The sequence below is a fragment of the Carlito syrichta genome, unplaced genomic scaffold (genome assembly GCF_000164805.1).
Source record: "Carlito syrichta isolate Samal-C Ts95f unplaced genomic scaffold, Tarsius_syrichta-2.0.1 Scaffold169154, whole genome shotgun sequence".
NCBI classification, from domain to species: Eukaryota; Metazoa; Chordata; class Mammalia; order Primates; family Tarsiidae; genus Carlito; species Carlito syrichta.
Window position 1 is genome coordinate 21,037 of NW_007113250.1, and position 8,808 is coordinate 29,844.

At 45.0% G+C, this 8,808-nt stretch overlaps 1 protein-coding gene across 6 annotated transcripts in view; it reads left to right on the forward strand.

Annotated features, from left to right (window-relative positions):
* The window catches only part of CLK4 (CDC like kinase 4), a 20,882-nt gene extending 18,273 nt beyond the window's left edge, over positions 1 to 2,609 (forward strand). For 4 of the 6 annotated variants that reach the window (XM_021709202.1, XM_008051239.1, XM_021709203.1 and 1 more), the window contains 3 exons: positions 801 to 880; positions 1,939 to 2,029; positions 2,122 to 2,608. In XM_021709202.1, the coding sequence (XP_021564877.1) occupies positions 801 to 880; positions 1,939 to 2,029; positions 2,122 to 2,259 (309 nt within the window). In that variant the 3' untranslated portion in view covers positions 2,260 to 2,608. Of the gene's footprint in view, positions 1 to 800; positions 881 to 1,938; positions 2,030 to 2,121 lie in introns of all 6 variants that reach the window. The other 2 variants (XM_008051237.1, XM_008051238.1) reach the window with 1 other exon arrangement.
* The last annotated feature ends 6,199 nt before the right edge of the window (positions 2,610 to 8,808 follow it).

An 8,808-nucleotide genomic window follows, 5' to 3' on the forward strand; every position in this document is an offset into this window, starting at 1 on the left:
AAAAAAAAAAAAAAAAAAAAAAAAAGCATTACAGACAGCCCATACTCTCCAGAACAAGGGTTAGCAGACTTTGGCCCAGTGAAATCCTGCCTGATGCCTGTTTTTACAAAAAAAAAATAATATTCAACAGAGACCATTTGTGACCAGCTAAGCCTCAAATCTTTACTTTTGGCCCTGTAACAGAAAGCTTGCCAACTTCTGCTCTAGAAGCTTGCTATTTCAGCTACAAGTGTGACAGTTTTCTCTATTCGACTTTACCCAGACGCTATATGGTTTAAGGATGTGAGCTTTGACTTGGGATTATAGCTCACCTTTCCTCATTGATGAGCTATGTGACTTTGAACTAGTGCCTTGACCTCCTTGAAACTTCTGTTCTCATATACCTAGCTCATGATTGTTTTGAGAATTATTGGGACTGTATGTCTCTTGCTGGGGATTAGTAAGCGTTAATAAGTGCGCTGTTTGTTGGGTACTGGGTGTTAAATTTGGTTAAGGAGGAGACAGTTTTTCTGGTAGCCTTCCCCAGTCATTCTTCAGTTAAGTAGTGTAAGAAATACAAATGAAGGGGATTGTTTATTTTTATTTATTTATTTTTTTCTGAGTTTGGAGTCTCACTCTGTTACCCTGGGTTCACAGCAAACAGCACAGCTGGTTCAGTATTGTTTTGTCTTTGAAGTATTGTGTCATGTAAATTGTGGCGCTGTCTAGTCTTTTTGTATCAGCACCGTGTTTTTATGTTCTCTTTGAGTTTGCTTATAAGAAAATGGAGACTTAAATTTCCTTTTCCTACCTTTCTTTAGACTCATGATAGTAAAGAACATCTGGCAATGATGGAGCGAATATTAGGACCCATACCAACACACATGATTCAGAAAACAAGGTATCTTTTAAAACTACAGAAAACCAGCATTGTTGTAATACTGTAATGCTTGTCCACAGACTTCAGATTCTGAAATCCTTTTTTTTGAGTTGGAGTCTCACTCTGTCACCCAGACTGGAATGCAGTGGCCGCTCCTGGCCACTGCAGCCTTGACCTGCTGGGCTCTGGCGATCCTTCTGCCTCCGCCTTCCAAGTAGCTGGAACTACAGGCACATGCTACCATGCCCGGCTAATTTTTGATTTATTGTAGAGATGAGGTCTCGCCAAGTTCCCCAGGACGGTCTCGAACCCGCGGGCTCAGGCAATCCACTCACTTCAGCCTCCCAAAGCGCAGGATTACAGGCTGAGCCACCAATCCTGGCTTGAACTCTTTTTCTGTAATGGGATAACTTGTAACTGTATCTTACTATTCCTTTTTTTTAAAGTCGTGTTTTTAAAAATTAATATAATATAAAAATATTTACCCTGTGATCTAGTAAACAAAATGGTGTTTTTTTTAATACTCAGGTTCACCTTTACATACAAGTTTTTCTAAGTTGATGTTGTAGTAATACATCATAATGAAAAGCTTGTTTTGTGGTCATACCAGTCTAAGTTTGAAATGTATTCTCTCGTTAATGTCCTTGTACAAGGTACTGTTTCTAAATACATCTTCACCACAGAAGTCACATAGTGTTTATTTAAGATTTCCAGCCCTGTTTCAGAGCTGGTGAAATCAGAACTTTCAGCAGTGTATTCAGGAGGCCTCTGTTTTTAAGGCTAGCAGGCATGATTCCATGTATGGTGTTTGGGAACGGCTTAGTTGGGATATTAGAATGGCCAGTGTATGAATAGGAATTATTTGTAATTTAGATGTTTTCGGTGGAGGACAATGAAGATGTTAGCTAAGGTATCTCATGTATAATTGTTGCTGAGATTTTTTCAGAGTTGTATGCATGTGTATCTGTCCATCTAGAGAGAGCTGCTCATGCTTCCTTCTGTCCCACATTTCTGGTGAGGGCAGGGTAAAGATGTGGATCTTTTTTTATTTTACTAATCCAGATTTCTTTTTCCTGTAGAAAACGCAAGTACTTTCACCATAACCAGCTAGATTGGGATGAGCATAGTTCTGCTGGTAGATATGTTAGGAGACGCTGCAAACCATTGAAGGTACATTTTTTTAAAAAAGGTTAAAAGTTTTTGAAAGATGTGTTTTTGTTGTTATTAATATACATTTTAAACAAAAATATTTTCTCCCCTAGGAATTTATGCTTTGTCATGATGAAGAACATGAGAAACTGTTTGACTTGGTTAGAAGAATGTTAGAATATGAGCCAACTAAAAGAATTACCCTGGATGAAGCATTACAGCATCCCTTCTTTGACTTATTAAAGAAGTGAAATGGGAATCATTGGTCTCACTATATACTTCTCTAGAAGTTACTTAAGACTGTGTCAGTCAACTAAGCATTCTCATATTTTTGTAAACATTAAATTATTTTGTACAGTTAGTGTAAATACTGTATGTTTTGTATCAATAGCATAATTATCTTGTTAAGCAAGTATAGTCTTGATGTATGAAATATAAAAGTTAAAGTTAATTTTTCTTTGTGAGGTTAATTACCATTTTAAAGACCTTTGGAATATCCTTTGTGTCCAGTGGTAAATGTGATTGATCTTGTCTTTTGTACATGAAAGTCAACTTTGAAGTGATTTTTTTTTTTAAGTAAAAGGAAATCTTGACTACTTTTTATTCTCAAATGAATATTCTTTCAATACCTCTAATTTAGAACTTTTCACTTCAAGAGTTTTTTCAAGAGTAATTGAAAACAGGTAATAATTATTATTAACTCTAGGTAGATAGGTACTGGAAACCAAAACTTACAGAAAATGTTTACTGTTAGAATTTTATTAAGTTCTAAATATTATGTTCTGTTTCATTGATATCTGGTGGTAAGTAGACATTCATGGAAAGACACCCAGTTTGTCTGTTTTGATTGCTTGTTTAATAAAACCACATACACACTTCAAGATTAAAGTCTAACTTGGAAAATTATATTTTCCAAGGACTCTGAGTCACAGGCATAAAAATAGGAATTCTGATGATTGAGAGTTTGGTTTTTAATGCCAAGTCCTGAGGAGTCTTGAAATTGTCCAGTATCTATTTTCTTATCAAATGAAGTAAATACTTAAACCTATGAAAAGTTAAGGCTGTTATTAAGCAATTTATATTTGTGTTAATCCTTACTGGGAAAAAAGGATTTGATTGGAAAAAGCATTTTGGAGAGAAAACTCGGCAGAAATTTCCAGAACTTTATTGATTGGTTTATCATAAACTTTTGACTACGGGTAGTTGGTTTTTTTGTTTTTACACTGTACCTGTTTTCTTTATTTCCCCCCCCCCCGAGTTGGAGTCTCATTCTATTGCTCAGGCACGCTCACGGCCACCCCAGCATCGGCCTGCTGGGCTCTGGGATCCTTCCGCCTCAGACTTCCAAGTAGCCAGAACTACAGGCATGCGCTACCATGCCTGGCTATACAGTGTACCTGTTTTCACATAAAGACTGCATGGAAGGGCAACCCCCTCAGTTCCCCTCTCACTATGGGAGCTTTTCTGTCTTCTCAATAAATCCTGCTTTAAAAAAAAAAGATTACATGGTAGGTGGAGTGTAGTGGTTCACACCTGTAATCCTAGTACTCTAGGAGGCTGAGGTAGGAGGATAACTTGAGGCCAAAAGTTAGAGACTGCCCTGGGCAACATAGCAAGGCTTCATCTCTAATTTTTAAAAAATCATAAAGAAATGCATGCTACTTAATTTAGCAAACGGGAAAAAGGTGGTGGTCATGTTCAGCCTGCCAAGTACAAATATTTTTTTTTGTAGAATTAATTCATAATTGCTTTTTCAGATAACGGGTTATTTTTGTGTTAAAAGTATCCCTGTTTCATAGTGGATTACACCAAGATTTGAGTTTTTATCTGTATGTGGGGTTTTGGTTTTTTTGGTAGAGATGATGTCCAGGCTGGCCTCAAACACCTGGGTTCAAGCGGTCCTCCCACCTCAGTGCCGGGATTATAGGCATGAACCACCGTGCCCAGCCCTTATCTCTGTTTTAAACACAGAAAGCATGAGATTAGGATCCATAGATAGGGTTCCCTATGTTATCTAGGGGCAGCGCTTGTCAATATAGTAAGGCTTATTCCTAAAGGTGATGAGAAATTTAAGAAAAAATTTTACTGTCAAATCACTGCATAAACTATGTTTTAGCCTCTGAGGCAATCCAAATGCAGCAAATCCACTTTCAGAGTAATTGCGCTACATTATGTATGGTAATGCTTTCTAAAGGGTGTTAAGGGAAAGAAAAAGGTTTTCTGAGCCTAGCGATGCTGACAGGTCGAGGTGTTTGCTGTCCTTTCTTTTCCCTCCATTTCATCTCAATGCCGCTGTCCCACCCCAGCCTCCTGTCCTTTCTCCGACAAGTGCTGCAGTCTCCCCGCTTGTTGTTGACTTTCCACCAGAAACAACTCTCAGAGTAGCTGATTTTGGATGGAGGAGGAAAGAAAAGGATCCACGTTATTTCTTACTAAGAAGTTAATGGCTGCAAACCGTTTCTCTTCTGAAAAATATCTCCTTTGCAAAGGGCATTTGCTAATTCCTAGGCCGTTCATGGAATTTGAGGAATTAAAGTGAAACTCGGAAAAAAGGGTAGAAGAAATGCCTAGTGACGACAGTGGTACCTTGGGGATCATGGGACTGTCTTCTGCCAACCTTCCTCCCCTTCTCAGGTGACTGCTCTTAATTGTGTTTTTTTTTCTTGCTCTTCTGCACTCGTTTTCTGAAAGCTCCAAGGGTTTGTTTTTGTTTTTGATAGTGCCTAGAGCTACAGCAAGGTTTAGAATGACCAAGGTATAAATGTGAGTTTGTCACTTAAGTATTTTTAAAAATAATTTAACACCTCATAGTTGAGTATTTCTTTTTTTGAGTTGGGAGTCTCACTCTGTCACCCAGGCTGTAGTGCAGTGGCACACTCATGGCCATCCCAGCGTTGACCTGCTGTGCTCCGGTGATCCTACCGCTTCAGCCTTCCAAGTGGCCAGAACTACAGGCGCGTGCAGGTTCTAAGCACATACCACATCCTGAGAGAGCACCACACCCAGCTAATTTTTTTTATTTATTGTAGAGACTGGTCTTGCCAAATTGCCTGGGCTAGTCTTGAACCCACAGACTCTCAAAGTGCTGGGATTACAGGCTGAACCACCAAGCCTGGCCACTTGGTATTCTTACTAGCCATTTTTAAAGTACAGCTGAATAGGTTATTCTATTTCCTGTTGCTAATTTTTCAGGAGGTTTTCCATTCATCCATGCTTTCATCAAAATTTTCCAAGTGACTTACACTGACTCCTACAGACAGGATGGAGAGGAACTGCTCCTAGGTTTTATAGTTCATAACACCAAAAACTTCGAGTAATGTTGGAGGGCTAGGTGGACAAATTGGGAGTTGGCAAAGTATCCCAATAGGTATGACTGAAATGTGACTTCCTCTCAGGCCTGCTAGAATCTAGCACTGCTTTCCTGTGAGAAACCTTACTGAGTCGAAAACTGGGTCAGTTTATTATGCCCAGCTCTACTGTAAAATGACTTGGAGTGGAATGGAAAATCATGGTTCATAGAAAGCTTTCTTTCTTAGATTTCATTCACATTTTTCTTTACTCCATGAGGTAAAGTTGGTATGGCAGTTTGAAATGCCATTCTGTTTTAAGTAGGTAGGCAGATGTCAACATCTACGTCTTATTTTGACATCCTAGAATGAAGACCAGGTGACCTGGGTTTTTAACTCCCTTTTAGTTTAAAGATTGTGATTCCTGCAAAATTTGATGCAAGTAAAATATTTTAAATTTTAACACCCAGTACTTGATTCACAAGCACCATTTTCAAATGACATAGAAGAACGCATTATAATCAGTAATGGCTTACAATTGTAGTCTTAGGCTTAGTTTTTAGTCTGGCTAGTTTTTTTTGGTTTTGTTTTTGTTTTTTGTAGAACGAGGTCTTGCTGTGTCGCCCAGGCTGGTTTCAAACTCCTGGGCTCAAGCAGTTTTCCCGCCTCGGCCTCCCAAAGTGCTGGGACAACAAGCGTGAGCCACTGCGCCTGGCAGATGTAACCCCTTTGAGAAGTAAGACAGCTCTGCAGAGCCCAGAGTTGTGGGGACAGCAAGCGCAAAGTCCCCGTGGGTCATGGGGAGAGGCGGCTGGTAGGGCCACTCGCTTCCACTGCCAGGTTCCTGGGCTCACGTGTCCTCACGGGGGACACGGCGTCTAGAGGGGCCCTGGGCCCTAAGCGCCTACCACATCCTGAGAAAGCTCTGCGTCCTTCTGAGTGTGGCCTTGTGAGTAGGCGCTTCCTTGGAGCCTCCAGGAGGCAGGTCCAGTATTCTGTGGGGCTGGCTGTTCCTGGGCGGGGCGGGAGATAATGCAACCAGCAGACCCCAGGTCACGGGCTCATACCCACATCTCTGCTGCCAAGTGGCTCCCCTGGCTGGGTGCTATGTCGTATGAGACCACATTAGACGAGCTGCAGATTCTGAGGTTCCACGGGCAGGCAGGACAAGCCTGTACCGGGAGTAGCCGTCCCCCTGGGGGACAAACCGCTGGCCCTCGCGGAAAGGAGGGAATGCTGAGTTGGCGGACTACCAGGTGGCTGACATGTCCCCTGAGGAGTACCATGTCAGGGCTTCCAGTGAGTCGACTGCCAACAGGCTAGCCACATGGCCACACGGGGGCGGCAGCAGCTGAACTGACCTAGGTCGGTGCTACCTGCTGTCAGGAGATGCTACACACATGACAGGGTAGGGGGATGTTCTCTTTCTCTCCTTCGAGACCCGCCTTCCACCCTTCTGCTTCTGCCCTCTGGCCTTGACGAGGCTGGCCCCATGGACTGTAGCCGCTGGGCTCCCGTGCCCTGGAGGTCTGCTCAGCGGGAGACCCCAGCAGGAGGAAAGAGGCTGAACATTGATTCCCCAAGCTCCCTCCCTCCCAAGCCCTGGTTTGCAGAGGATGCGCCCCTCAACCAGAGGTCCTGCTTCCCCGGAGCTCACCTCTCTCAGACCTCCCAGCTCCCCAGGGTTCCAGCTGGGGATGGAAACGGCTTCCCATGGCAGACATTCCAGAGTCCGTTTCAGCCTTGCCGGCCGGCCTCCCTAAACCCCTGCCTTACCAAGTGACTCTACACTCAAGCTGTCTTCAGCCGCCCTTCCTGAGGGTGCTTTTCCTTCCAGGACCCCAAGGGACACAAGAGCGTTTTCTTTCTTGGCTCTTAAAAGGCATCGTAGACAGTAAATACTTCCTTCTTAATTTGCTAACTTTTTGTTGGGCACCATGTGTCAGAAACTGCTCTATTTTTTTGAGTTTGGAGTATCACTCTTGTCCAGACTGAAGTCCAGCGATGCAATCCCATGGCTCACCACAGCCTCAACCTCCTGGGCTCAGCCTCCCAGATAGCTGGGGCTACAGGCACATGCCATCATGCCCAGCTAATTTATTTTTATTTATTTATTTTTTGGAGAGACAAGGTCTCACTATGTTCCCCAGGCGGGTGTCGAACTCCTGGGCTCAAGCGATCCTCCCAAAGTGTTGGGATCACAGACGTGAGCCGCCGCGCCCAGCCCAGTTCTGTTATCTGAGGAAAAAGTAGTGAGCAAGACAAGGGGACAACGGTTAAAAGGCAACTTCAAAAACTTCAAACAGTGATAACTGTCTGGATTCCCCGATTAGTCCTGTGGGCGGACTGAGGTTATGGCCACCCTAGCCTGGACAGCCTGGGAAGGCCCTTTAGATGCCATGAACGTGAGGCCCTGGAGACCTTGACTAGAAGGAAAAGGAGGGACTTGCTGTTCAAGAACCTGAGGGAAGGATAGCAAGGTGGGAGGAAGTCCAGGGCAAAGGCCTGGGGGGCGGCCGGTGAGCTTGGCTTGTTCAAGTCTGGAAGCTTCTGAAACGCAGTGAGCAACACACACGTAGCCTGAACGTGGGTCGGTGATGGGCAGCGCTCCTCTGTGTCAGTAGTGAGCACGACGTGCTGGCTTTAAGAGGATGTTGCCTCTTTTCAGAGGAGGCTCATGTCTGCCTAGCAAGTACTTTCCAGGCCACTGGGCACACATTAGATTTCAGCGCAGAGCCAAGACCGCAAACACCCAACCGTGACCCCGTCGATCTCAGGGCCATGTTCCCCTTGGGACTAAGGAAGGAGACGTGGCATGTCCACTGAAGGTCCTCAACGGCGTTGAGAGAAAGACCCACCGAGGTCAGACGACCCAGAGAAACCCAGAGTGAGGACAAGGACAGATGACGGGTCTTTACCCTAAAGGATGGGGTAGAGTTGTCCAGACCGCAAACGTCTAAGCTGGCCATGTGTTGTTTTTCTTTAGACAGCACAGGAGTTAGCGGGAGAGTCTCTGTGGCCCGCGTCGGGACGTGAATACGCCAGGTGGGGAGCCCTTCTTCCCTTTCCTGCCGCCCGGCGAGGGCCACTGGGCGCACGAGGCCCCGTCTCCGCCCTGGCGCCCGGCGGCAGCCAGAGCCGTCCTGCCTGTGCCCCGGTGCGAGTGTGCAGTGAGATCCCCGCCGAGGCGGGACATCGTCACACCGGATCACTACTGTTGGCCAACTTGTGCTTCCAGCACTGAGTTAAGTATCCGTCCTACGAAAGGTGGGCTCATTTTCCCATGTTCCCCGCTTGTCAGCGTCTCGGCTTTCTCCAAAGCCCTCTCCGGGAACAAGGTCTCAGCACTCCTTTCCCTCGCGCCTCTCCTGCTCCTGTGTTCCTCCCCCTTCTTCCTTTCCTTCTCTGTCTCTGTCTCCTCTCTGCCGCCCCTCGCTCCTTTCGCTCGTAGCGCGGCGCCACTCGGGCCGGCCTCGAACGCGCAGCCTCCGGCGATCTCCCGCCGGCCTCCCT